This window comes from Balaenoptera ricei, chromosome 15, assembly GCF_028023285.1.
Source record: "Balaenoptera ricei isolate mBalRic1 chromosome 15, mBalRic1.hap2, whole genome shotgun sequence".
Taxonomy (NCBI): Eukaryota; Metazoa; Chordata; class Mammalia; order Artiodactyla; family Balaenopteridae; genus Balaenoptera; species Balaenoptera ricei.
Window position 1 is genome coordinate 57,951,791 of NC_082653.1, and position 13,422 is coordinate 57,965,212.

At 45.4% G+C, this 13,422-nt stretch overlaps 1 protein-coding gene across 1 annotated transcript in view; it reads left to right on the plus strand.

Annotated features, from left to right (window-relative positions):
• The window catches only part of ABAT (4-aminobutyrate aminotransferase), an 89,599-nt gene that overhangs the window by 52,037 nt on the left and 24,140 nt on the right, over positions 1-13,422 (plus strand). Inside the window, exons 3-6 of the mRNA XM_059898177.1 lie at positions 4,915-5,012; positions 6,750-6,779; positions 8,536-8,653; positions 12,910-12,959. Of these exons, the coding sequence (XP_059754160.1) occupies positions 4,915-5,012; positions 6,750-6,779; positions 8,536-8,653; positions 12,910-12,959 (296 nt within the window). The remainder of the gene's footprint in view (positions 1-4,914; positions 5,013-6,749; positions 6,780-8,535; positions 8,654-12,909; positions 12,960-13,422) is intronic.

Sequence of the window (13,422 nt, forward strand, 5' to 3'; positions counted from 1 at the left end):
GCAGTAGCCTCCTTTGGACGCCAGCCCCTCCAGGCTGTCCCCAGTTTTCAGAGCCCCGTGCTTGTTGTCACAATGTCTCCTTCTTATTGTCAGTCCTGTCTGCCTTCTGAAGACAAATTGTTGGCCGAGGCCTTGGTTTGCATGTTGAATGTTGCAGGTGTTTATATCCTGAGTGGAATAAAAAGCAGGAATGTTCTGTCCTCTCCCACAGGTTTTATTTTTAAATAAACATTTTCTTTTGGAATATTTTAGGTATGCAGAGAAATTGCAGAGACAGTACCAAGAGATCCCATATGCTCCTCACTCAGTTTTCCCCAGTGTTAGCATCTTACATCACCAGGATGCATTTGTCACAACTGAGGAACTGACCTTGGTACGTTGCTCTGAACCAAACTGAGACTCAGAGAGGTTATGTAACTTTCCCAGAGTCTCAGAGCCTGCCAGGGACTGAGCCAGGCTTTGAGCGGAGCCGGGTTGTCCCAGGACCCACACCCTTAACTACATATTAATTATCTATTGTCATATAACAAATACCTGCAAACGTAACAGGTTAAAATAATGCATGTTTATTATCTCACAGTTTCTGTGGATTACGAATCCAGGGTGGCTTGGCTGGATGCTCTGGGTCCAGGTCTCTCATGAGGCACAGTTGAGCTGGTACCAGGGCTGCGGTCCTGTGTGAAGGTTCACCGGGGGAGCCGGGGATCCACTCTCAAGCTCACTCACGTGGCTGTGGCTGGATTCAGTGCCACGTGGAAGTCTTCATGCAGCCGCTCACAACACGGCAGCTGCTTCCTCAGCGTGAGGAAGAGAAGAGGGTGCCCCAGTGGGGAGCCGCAGGCTGCTACCACCCTCACTGTGTTCAGATGCTTCCGTGCAGTGCCTCCACCCACTGGATCACTGCAAAGCCATTAAACATGCTGATAGTTCATGGCCTGAGACAGTGTTCCCAATGGCATCATGCAAAGCGTTTATCATCTTATATCAGCAAGTAGAGCACAGAGACCGGGAGACCAGACAGCAGAATGGTTCTCTCTGGGTGGTGAAATTAGACGTGTTTGTTTTTTCATTGTTGCTTACTGATATTTTCCTTGTTAAGAGTAAGTGGGGTGGACAGTTGAGGGGAGGGATAAGGTATTTTGTTTTGTTTTTAAACAAAAGCAAACAACTCCAGTTGAACGTGACCTTGATTTTGGCCAGGCTCACATACAGAACCCTTGCTATTTGGGAAAATGACATTCATTTATTACTCTCAGTAGAAGACTAAGAGGACGTTCAAAACATTGGATGGCTGCTTTTACAGTTTAGAGTTAAAAAATGACTCTGTGGGGCTTCCCTGGTGACGCAGTGGTTGAGAGTCTGCCTGCCAATGCAGGGGACATGGGTTCGAGCCCTGGTCTGGGAAGATCCCACATGCCGCGGAGCAACGGGGCCCGTGAGCCACAACTACTGAGCCTGCGCGTCTGGAGCCTGTGCTCCGCAACAAGAGAGCCCGCAACAGTGAGAGGCCTGCGCACCGCAATGAAGAGTGGCCCCCGCTCACCGCAACTAGAGAAAGCCCTCGCACAGAAACGAAGACCCAACACAGCCAAAACTAAATAAAATAAATTGATTAATTAAAAAAAAAATGACTCTGTGGATTGGCATGGCCACAGAGGGCTGGGCGGGATTTACCCACTATGCCTGGTCTTGTGTGTCAGGGCACACCCCTGCCTTCTGGGCGTGCTGCTTTATTCATGAATGAAAATGCTGGATCATTCAATATTAATTCAGACATTTTTTGGCTTCCTTGTACTTTTGATAGTAATTTGCCTCTGGGGAAGTGAGTCGTTTTGCTGCAAACGTTTCATTTGAAAGACCCACACTAGATGAAATGGAAGATACATGAGTTACATTCACAGTATCCGGGAAAGGAGAGGTCCAGCGGACAGATTTCCAGCTTAGCCACTCAACAGATGTGTGACTTTGGGCAAATTAATTGACCTTTCTGAGCTTTAGTGTCTTCTTTAACATGAGAATCATAATAACGTTTACCACCTAGGGGGTTGTGAGCATTACATGCGGTAATCCATGTAAATTGCTCAGAATAATGCCTGGTATGTTCACCATTAGTGCTCAGTAAATGGACATCTACTCATGCAACTTGGTATAAGGGATCCCAGAAAAGGCTTCCTTGACAATTTAAATCTTGTTCTTTTTTTTGTGGTTTATGTCATTATATATCATCAAGAGAAAATTTGTCGTATTGGTATTTGGTTATTTTCCTCTACAAAAAATCAAAATTGAGATATAGTAGGAAAAGCACAAGTATTCTGGATTCAGATTCTGGCCTTGCAACTCACTAGCTGTGTGACCTCAGGAAAGTTGCTTAACCTCTCTGATCCTCATCTGTAAAATGGGGACAACATCATCTCACAAAAAGGTTGTGGATTAATTAAAACAAGAGGTGAGCGTTTGCCTAGGTAGGGCCTGCATAGCACAAAGTAGGGACTGAATCTGTGTTAGCGTCCCCATCTTCCTTTTTCCGATAGCACAGTTGCCAAAAAACTCACCAGACTCTGATTTTCAGGATTTCTGCCCAGAAGTTTTGGCCCTCTTCCATCCACACCCACAAAGACTTGGTACATGGTAGGAACCAGTGCAGTTCTTGACCCAGACCCATCTGCCTTGCACCTGGCCATGGCCTCCCCGCCTCATGCCCCATTGATCTCTGCTCCCAGTGGAAGGATCCTCCCCCTCTAGCCACTGCCTCTCCTAGCTCCTACCCCGACCCCACCTCCCAGTCCTGTTTACTCATGGCCTTGGCAACCTCATAACCGTGACTCCACATGACCCCACACGCTCCCTGTCGTCAGGATCCTTTCAGCTGCAGGTCCCACCGCTAACTCCCTCCATTCCTGGTATTCCCGCTTTCCAACCCCCAAGAAGTCTGATTCCTACAATGCGATGTCAAGACATTTTCTGGAGAAAGGAAGGGAGGACTTGTGTATCCTCATGAGAGGACAATTTACTACTTACAAATTTTTCACTTTCCCCCTTTGCTGGAGACAAAGCAAGACCAGCACTGGTTAAGAGCTCTTTTTATCCAAATAGGCATCCCTGTTGAATGCAGGTCTAGTTGGACTCAGTGTTGACCAGTAACCCTGAGCTCTGGAAGAGAGAAAGAGTTTACAGTTTTCTTAAAAGTCATCAGTGTGTTCCATGACCTTTAACTCTCTGCTAATGGAATAAATGGGAATTCCCTTTTCATTGTAAGATCAAACAAAAGATAATAAAAGCTGGTACCTTCATGCCTCAAAATAAGGGTAGTGTTGGATTTTAACTGGATTTTACGTTCAAAGGGCTACACTTTATTGCATAATTAATTCAGAAACCTTCTTTGATATTCAAAGCAATTATGAAAAATTAAGAATGAATTTAAATATGTTTTCTAATATGGCTTTTTATAGTTTGGCAAGTTGTGTGTGTGTGTGTGTGTGTGTGTGTGAGACACAGAGAGAGAGAGAAAACAGAGAGAGATGCTAGCATGTTTTACTGTTAGTTTCCTTTCCTATGTAAGGCAAACAATAACAACCTACCCCTCAGGGTTGTGGAAAGATAAAATAAGATCACACATATGATTTATATGAAGCATCTAGAGATTCCCTAGTTTGATGCAAGTATGGCAACCCATGTAAGAGGAACTCGCATTTTCCAACCACCAAATATGTGCCAGGAAGATAAAAGATGAACAGGGACATTCAAAGGATTTCTAGGGGTTACTGATTATAAATCATTACACACTTGGATTCCGCACAGCGGTCTTTTGCTTAGGGGTCAGTGAGACTTGGGACTGAAACTACCCTTCATTTCAGCAAGATGCTGAGCTAAAAAGCCCTGTGAGGTTAGCCTGGGAACTCAAGTTTATTTAACCCTCTACAAGTTTATTACTATGCAAAAAATGTGAAATCAGTTTCAAGCAAATGACTTGTGCCCCAAATATTTTTTAACCAAAAAATTCTATAAATGAGGACCACCTGAATTTAGACATTTGATTATTCTCTCCTGGATGACTTTTGATTGATGCAACTAGGGGCACAGCTCCCAGGTGGGTGCTACTGGCATCTAGTGGGTGGAGGCCAGGGAGGCCGCTATACACCCTACAGCGCCCGGGGCAGCTCCCACGGCAGAGAACGACACAGCCCACAACGTCAATAGGCCCGAGGCTGAGAAACTCAGGTCTATATATACATATGGATATAGATTAAATTTTTTACAAAATTTGGATAATTTTTATTATGGATACATAATATTCCCAGTATTCCGCTGTCTGTGAAATGGTAGAATATGGCATATTCTATTCAGCAACTCTCCATTGTTGGACATTTAGGTTGTTTCCTCTTTGCTGTTGTTAGAAACAATACTATGACAAATATTTTTTGTGTGTTTTTGGTTTTTTTCTTTTTTCTTTTGGCCTCCCTGTGCTGTATGTGGGATCTTAGTTCCTCGACCAGGGATCAAACCCATGCCCCATGCAGTGGAAGCACGGAGTATTAACCACTGGACCGCCATGGAAGTCCCAATATTTTTAACCGATATCTTTGTGCACTGGTCCCGTTATTTTCTTGGGATGAATCCTAAAAACTGAGATTGCTCACTCAAAAGGAATAGGAAGCCGGCATCAGCTTATCTTCACGCCAGCGGGACGTGAGCATGCTGCTTGCTTACAGCTTCACTGGCTCCGGGCTTTCCCATTTCTTTAAGTCCTCAGGGTTCCTGTGGTGCCCACGTGGCCACACTCAGAGTTCTGGGGCAGTCTGGCGGGGATGGGGCTGAGGTCCTGGCACTGCCTCTGTTAGGGACATTGGGTGTTATAAGGGCAGGAGTCTCACATCTGCTGTCCCCAGGGGTTCTCACCATCTTTGTTTACCGCAGGATCCAGACACATCAGTCAGGCCGCAGCCAAAGTCGACATTGAATTTGATTATGATGGGCCTTTGATGAAGACGGAAGTCCCAGGGCCTAGATCTCTGGTGAGTTGAGCACAGCTGAATGGTGTGTTTCAGAAAAGAGCAAAAAGTGTCCATGGGGCAAGAACACAGCCAAGCTGAGGGCCCCGTATCCTTAGCTGCTTTCAGAGAGTTCACCATTAGAGATCCAGAACCTTAAACCAAGCCATTCCTTCATAAGAAGCCAAAGAAGTCTTCTCAGAGGAGATGTATCAGTTGTCTATTGCCACAATAATGCTGTGTAACAATCACAAAACCTCAGCAGCATACAAGTTGCTCATGCATCCAGGGTTAACTGGCCGTTGGGTAGGCAGCTCTCTTGGGCTCATCTACATGCCTGAGGGATGATTGGCTAGGCTTGTCTTGGGTCACTGTGGTGACTTGGTTCTGCTTTGTGCATCTCTCATGCTCCAGCCAGCCAGGCTGAGCTTGCTCTCACAGTGATGGAAGAGGAGAGCTTGCTATAGGTCTCTTGAGCTAGGCTCCACACTGGCCCACCATCATTTCCACTTCATTCTGTTGGCCAAAGCAAGTTACATGGCTTGCTTTGAGTCCAGAGTCAGGGGCTGGGGCAGAGCATTCCAACAACAGTGAAGGAACATGACGATGTGATATGGCACAGGGCATGTATAGCACATGCCCCCCTGAGCTTGATCTTAAAGGGCCACAAGGAGGAATTGGATGAAGGAGTGCATTCTGTTCTAGGCAAGGGGAATGGTGTACAGAGAAGCCCTCACGGTGACAGCACATGGTGTATGAGAGACATTGGGTAGCTCTGAATCCCTGGAATTGATGTTAGCCTGTGAGATGGAAGAGACACAGATGAGTGAGGGATGTTGCAGCTTCTCCTCAAAGAAGCTACAAACCTGCATACAACACACTTTGGAAGGCTGGTTAACTTTGATTCTGTGTTGTAATGTGCAATACTGTTTCTAATGTTTGCACCTAAAAAATAATAGTGTAAACCTTTTTAATACAAATTTATTTTCTTTGCATATTTTGCAGATTTTATCCACAGTGTCTTTTTTTTTAAAGTCAAAAGCTGTCTCTTTTGTCATTGAAACTATTTAATAAATCCAGAAATCTTTGTACCGATATAAATGATTGTAGTTATTTTGCGTAGTCTTTTGCTGACAAAAGAAGACTTTTTTCAGGCATATTTCTATTGGGGAGGGGTGGATTTTAATTTAATAATAGTAAAATACTTGGAATAAATTTCATATTCTTGTCATGAATATTATTTTGTATTTTTACGTGGAAATACATAGTTTTATGACACTAATTGCTAAAGTTTACTTTATGTTGACTTGTTTTTAAAGAAGAAATCCTTGTAATAGTAAAGCCACTAGTTTGTAATTCCCAGTTTCTATGTGTAATTGTACAAGTGGGGTGTTCAGATTATAATTATAAATGGTTCTTTGATGGGCAAATTTCTATTTTCAGTTAATTTTGTTTTCCTAATGGGGTGTTAAAGCCTTTTTTACCCCTAAATAAAAAGAGAGCCCATGCTTTTCTGGACATTAGGTAAACATCTTCAGCTTAAATTTTTGTTAAATAGTTTATTTGACTGTTATCTTTGAAGTGTCTAAACCTCCAGCCTGTCTGTTGTACTGGTAATTTAACTGGCAGGAATTGTTTCCTGCCAACTAATTCTATTAAGCAATTTAAAAATATTTATAATATTGGGAAAACATGAAAGATTTTAAGCTGCTCTGGCAAGCATGTGTCCGTGCTATAATGCTTTTCTCTTCTCTCCTGCAGGAGTTAATGAAACAGCTGAATGTAATTCAGGTGAGCAGGAATGAAATAACAATCCTTCCATTGCTTCTTTGTTACAATTTAGCCAAATGACACAAACACTTAATCTGTGCTGGCTCTTTTTTTAAAAACATGCAGCTGACTTTTGATCTAAACATTTTTTTCTAATTTCCCTTGTGATTTCTTCTCTGACTCATTGGTTATTTATGTGTTGTGTAATTTCCACATTTTGGTGAACTTCCCAAACTTCTTTCTTTCTTTTTTTTAAAAATTTTATGTACTTATTTATTTATGGATGCACTGGGTCTTCGTTGCTGTGCACGGGCTTTAGTTGCAGCGAGCGGGGGCTATGCATCTTTGCGGTACGCAGGCTTCTCATTGCAGTGGCTTCTCTTGTTGCAGAGCATGGGCTCTAGGCGCGCGGGCTTCAGTAGTTGTGGCATGCGGGCTCAGTAGTTGTGGCTCGCGGGCTCTAGAGCGCAGGCTCAGTAGTTGTGGCGCACAGGCTTAGTTTCTCTGCGGCATGTGGGATCTTCCCAGACCAGGGCTCGAACCCGTGTCTCCTGCATTGGCAGGCGGATTCTCAACCACTGCGCCACCGGGGAAGCCCCCCAAACTTCTTTCTGTTATCGATTTCTAATCTCATCTCATTCTATTGGGGTTGGAAGCTTATTTTGAGTGATTTCAATCCTTTGAAATTTATTGAGCCTTTTTTATGGCCTAGCATATCATCTATTCTGGAAAATGTTCCACATGCACTCGAGAGGGACGTGTACCCTACTGTTGTTGGGTGGGGTGTTCCATGCATGTTTATGAGATCTATTAATCTAGAGTGTATTCATGTTAATCTTCTGCCTATTTGTTCAATCCATTGTTGAAAACCAGGTACTGAAGTCTCCAACTAGTTTTATAGAATTATTTTTCCCTTCAATTCCGTTGGGTTTTGCTTCATGTATTTTGAGGCTGTGTTATCAGGTGCTGCTTATATGTTTATAGTCGTCTTAGTGGATGGACCCTTTTGTCATCATAAAATGCCTCTCTTTACCTCTAGGAACATTTTGTTTGTTTTACAGTCAATTTTGTCTGATATTAGTAGACACCATTGCATCTTTCTTATGATTGCTGTGAGAATCATATATCTTTTCCCATATTTTTACTTTCAGCCTAATTTGTATTCTTGAATCTAAAGTATGTCTCATGTAGACAGCATATAACTGAATCTTTTTATCCAGTCTGAAGGTTTCTGATTTTTTTTTTTACTGAATTGTTTAATCCATGCACAGTTAATGTTATTATTGGTGTAGTTGTATTTACAGCTTCCATTTTATTTTTTGTTCTCTCTCTGTCTCATGTCTTTTTTGTTCCTCTCTTCATTTTCTACTAATTTTTTGTACATAAAGTGAATATCTTCTAGTGTACCATTTTCATTTCTTTCATAATCACTATATATTTTTTAGTTTTCTTAGGCCCTAAGACTTACTATATACATTTTAGCTTTTCAGAATCTTCTTCAGATTTATATCTCAGTCTTTTTTGTTGTGGTATATAAAACACATACAGAAAAAAATCATAAAATACAAATCCATAGCCTAATAAACAATTATAAGGCAAATCACCCATGTAATTACCAGCAGGGCAAAAAATCCAACACTGCCAGCACCCACAGATACCGTCCATGTGTCCATAAATGGGCAGGACATGGCTTACTTCATCAATTCAAGCTTAATCCTGAAAGACTGAGGATCTAAGGAACTGCAGTGAGCCTGATCCAGTCTCTCCTTTCCCCAAGAATGCAGAAGCTGTGCACTTTTTCTGCAATTACGAAGAGAGCCGAGGCAATTACCTGGTGGACGTGGATGGCAACCGGATGTTGGATCTTTATTCCCAGATCTCCTCTGTCCCCATAGGTAAGAGCTGGAAAATCAGTCCCTGAATGTAGCCTCTGTCTCTGTGTTAGTTGTGGCTCTCCAGACTTCAGCCGCTCCTTCCAAGATGTACATCCTTGTGCGCAGCCAGACACTTCCCTCAAGGGCAGAGAAAAGGAACAAGTCATTCGTAGAGCGTATATTACTAGGAACTTTACATGTCTTTTCTCATTTACTCCTCCCCAAAACCCTACAAGTATGGATCTGGGTAAATATGCCCATTTTGTAGGTAGATGAGCAAAGCTTGGAGAGGAAGCATAGGTAGAATGTGAACCCATGTCCAATGTCAGCAGTCTTAGGATTCCTGGAAGAAGATCCTGCGGCAGGGATTTGGTGCAAGCGGTTAACTGAGGGAGAGCTCTTGGGAGAAAGGGCAGGGAGGGAGAGAGCAGAGGGCAGGGGGAAATTAAGAAGGATGAGGTCTCAGCCAGAGACCAGCCACAGCCTGATTCCACGGGGGGATCTGAAGCATGCATTGCACCCCAGAGTCCGTCCCAGGCCAAGGCAAAGAGGCTGGCCTTTTGGTACCCCTGGGCCAGTCGGTCCTTGCCCATCAGCTGCCAGAGGGAAGGACTTGTGTCATCTCTCGGGCGATCCTTGCCATCAGCTGCCAGAAGGAAAGACTTGTGTCATCTCTCGGGCGAAGCGGCTTCCATTCACCAGGGGCAATTTTCCAGAGAAGGAGGCCGCTGGAGCCATTAGCAGCACTGCCTCCCCGCCAACACACAAACACACACAGCAGCTGGGAGAGGGGTGGCTTGCCCAGGAAAGGTGACCTGGAGGGGCACCAGTGGCCTCTGCCTCACCAGGCTCACCTCCTGGCCATCCAGAGCAAGGCTGTGCTGCCTCAGGAGGGCATGGCAGACGGGGTAGACGGGGCAGACGGGGCTGATTGGCACATGCAGGTGGCTGCTGTTTGTAGCTTGGATGGCCGATGTTTCTTGGGTCGATGGATTACCCGCGGCATCCACTGGTTTGTAGGCTGAGCGTCAGATGAAGCCTGTCCCTTAGTGGACGATGCCAGAACACCCTGGACTCCCCATCAGCAGCTCCCCACCCCCCTCCAGGCCCCTGCACTCAGCCGCCTGAGGTCTTTCCCCTGAGACCCCCCTTTAGGTCTCCATGCTTCTTCTGCTTTCCCCCTGCCCAGTCCCTCGAACCTATTTATTTCCCGTTAAGATGAGATTCTATGGGAAAAGAATCTAAAAAAAAAGGGAATGGATATATGTGTATGTATAGCTGATTCACTTTGCTGGACACCTGAAACTAACACAACATTGTAAATCAACTCTACTCCCACAGGGGACTTCCCTGGCGGTCCAATGGTTAAGATTCCGCGCTTCCACTGCAGGGGCGCGGGTTCGATCCCTGGTTGGGGAACTAACATCCCATATGCCGCGCAGTGCGGCCAGAAAATTAAAAATAAAAATAAACAGAATCATACCAAAAAAAAAAAAAAAGCTATACTCCAATAAACAGTTTTTAAAAAAATGAGATTTGGGGAATTCCCTGGCGGTCCAGTTGTTAGGACTCAGCGCTTTCACTGTGGAGGCCCAGGTTCAATTCTGCTTGGGGAACTAAGATCCTGCAAGCTGCACAGTGAGGCCAAATTAAAAAAAAAAAAAAAAAGATGAGATTCAACAGTTGGCAGCTGACTCATTGTTTGGGGGAAGTTCATCATTCAGAGATGCCTTGGCCTCTGAAGGCGATTTGGAGCCTAAGATTTACAAAACCCTCTCTCCATATCCTGTTGGCGTGAACGGGATAAGATCTCGAGTTTTCCTGGGACTGTGGGCCAGTCTCTTCCCGGCTAAGCTCGGCATCCTTCACACCACCCCCCACCACCACCCGGGGCTCCTTCTGCTTCAATGCCCAGCGAGCCAGCATCTCTATGGGGGGTGGGAGGGTCAGGCTGGCAGTAGCTGTTAAAAGACCAGAAGTTCTAAAAATTTCTCTCTCTGGCCACCTTTTTTCCCACATCTGTAGTCATTGAGATGATTTTTTTAAACTAATAATTATTGAGAAATTACTGTCTGTCTGGAATAGTGCCTTCCATGTTATCTCATGTAATCCTTTAGACCGTCCTATACCATCGGGTCTTTTACTATCACTTCCAGTTTATTGATAGGGAGCCAGGTTTCAAGGGGTTGCAGGTTCCCCCAGCTGTCCAGGGAGCCCAGGATTTGAACCAATGACTCTGCCTCTCAAGCTGACTTCTGTAATAGCAGCCTCCCAGACAGCCGCCCCTGCCCTGCAGTGTGGGGGCCCATGGCATCAAGAGCCCAGGCGTAGGATTTCCTGATCAGAGGGCCGGCTGTGCTTTCATCTCTCCTTCTGAAGCCAATAGGAAATGCTGCATCTGTGGCTTAGTTTGATTCCCTGAAACTGCCTTATCTACAGAGGCAGAAAAGTCATAAACATCCAGGCAGCGTGATAAAGAGTCAGAGCTGGAAGACCTCTAGCCAAAGGTCAGGTGGAAAAGCCCCACAGAGTGTTCCTTCCTTGAGTACTGAGCACTCCCCAGCCTTGGTCCCAGCGCAGCTGGGAGTGGGGCAGGGAGGGGTGGAGTGGAGAGGCAGAGGAAGAATGTTGATTGTTCTCTCCCTTGGTCCCCACATCACTGCCCCAATCCACGTTCCCTGCATCCAGCAGAGTGAAACCACAAGGCTTTTCAAATCTGTTCACTCTTTGATTCCATCAGGAGAGAGTCTCCCCTGGGTGATGCTGGGTCTTTAACGCCTGAATCTACACTTGTTAATCTCTTGTTATGGAGGAGATCAGGCCCCAGGTTCAGAGCCTTGGGCAGCTTTCTCACCCTAGTGATAGAAAGTGTCCATTCAAAAGTAAATCTTTTTTTTTTTTTTTTGGCTTCTCTGCAAAGCTTGCGGGGATCTCAGTTCCCCGACCAGGGATCCAACCGAGCCATGGAAGCAAAACCCTGGAATCCTAACCATTAGGCCACGAGGGAGATCCCAAAGTAAATCTCTTTAAATTAAAAAGTTAATCGGTTTAAAGAAAATAGGTGCAAGGTATGCATGATAAAAAAAAAAAAAATGTGATACTTGAAGACTGGGGGTTTTTCTCCAAAGTCTGCTTCCTGCTCCAAGAGTCACTGATGAGTCTTTTCTCATCTGTAACAGTTTTGAGTTCTAGCCTGTGTCACTGTATCTTCACATTGTTCCATCATTCAACCAATATCTATCGGGCTGAACACTTGGCGTCTGCCTTTGAGGGTCTTACATCTGGTCTCCTGACTTCTGTGCCTCCTACAAACTTGGCCTTCCTGCGGAAGTTGTTGCCAGGATTAGCAATAAAGAACAGAAAGCCCCCTGCACACAGTAGATGCTCAGTAAATGGCAGTAAAGGCTCTGCAGAGCCCAGGACATCTGGCTCCAGTGCTGTGTGGGCCTGTCTTACTCTTCCCTCCTCTATGATAAAAATCTCCCATTTTATCAGGCATCTACTATGTGCAAGAGACTTTGTGTTCATTATTGCTAATCCTGGCAACAACTGACCTGCTGTTGATGGACGTTAGGTTGCTTTCAAGCCTGCAGATGTTGGCGAGTCACCATGAAGACAGGTGTACACAGGTTTTTTGGTTTTTGTCTTTTTTTGCCACGCCACCTGCGGCATGTGGGATCTGAGTTCCTTGGCCAGGGATCAAACCCATATCCTCTGCAGCGGAAGCACAGAGTCTTAACCACTGGACTCCCAGGGAAGTCCCTACATGGGTTTTTATTCACGTGTAGGATAAATTCGTAGAAGAGCAATTTTGCGGAATCAAAGGGCATCCTCGGCCTTGTCGCGGGGTGGCAGGCCCAGGCCGGACATGAGCAAACGTGTGCAGGCAGCCTCCTTCCCTCCCCCAGTCCCTGACCGAATGCAAGCGGTGGACACCGGCGGGGAAGGCAAGGACCACGTTTGCAATTCGTCACGCAGGCCTGGGGAAGCCTCCCAACCCTGGTCCCGAGTTAGCTGTAACCTTCATTCACTGTCTGTCTAGTCCAGTGTGTCTCCCACCTGAACATCAGAGTCACCCAGAGAACTAGTGGAAGATTTGAGGGCCTCACCCTGAGTGATTCTGAGTCAGGGGAATCTGGGCTGGGCCCCAGGAATGGGCCTTTGTGTGTAAAGAGAGTTGCAGGGTTGGAAGGGAAGGGAGGGGGCAGGCAATGGGGGTAGGGGCATGGGACCCCCAGATCCGATGCTGGTCTCTGACCATATCTTCCTCTCCCCAGGTTACAACCATCCTGCTCTCATGAAACTCATCCAACAGCCTCAAAATGTGGTGAGTCCCCGGGTTATGCAGTGTTCACAGAGATTCAGAGGATCACTGGGGCAGCCTTTGGAAATAGTCCATCCATTCAGTCATCCCTTAAGTATTTATTGAGCACATACTATGCGCTAATGGAATTAGCCTTGGAATGCCTTGGGTGAGCAAAAGCACAACGCCCTGCTCCCATGGACGCAGCCAGTTAGCCACACACATAAGTAGAGAATTGCAAACATACTAAGTGCTACAGACCGAGGCAGTCAGTGCTATGTGGGCATAAAACAGTGACAATGATAATAATGAACAATAGTTACAAGCATAATATGTGTAAACACTGTGGCTGGCACTTCACAGATTCAATATTGCCAAGTCTATGAGGCAGCTACTGTTGTTATCCCTGTTTTACAGAGGAGGGAACTGAGGCACAGAGAGGTTAAGTATTTGTCCAAGGTCACACAGCCAGAGGAGGTGCTGGGAA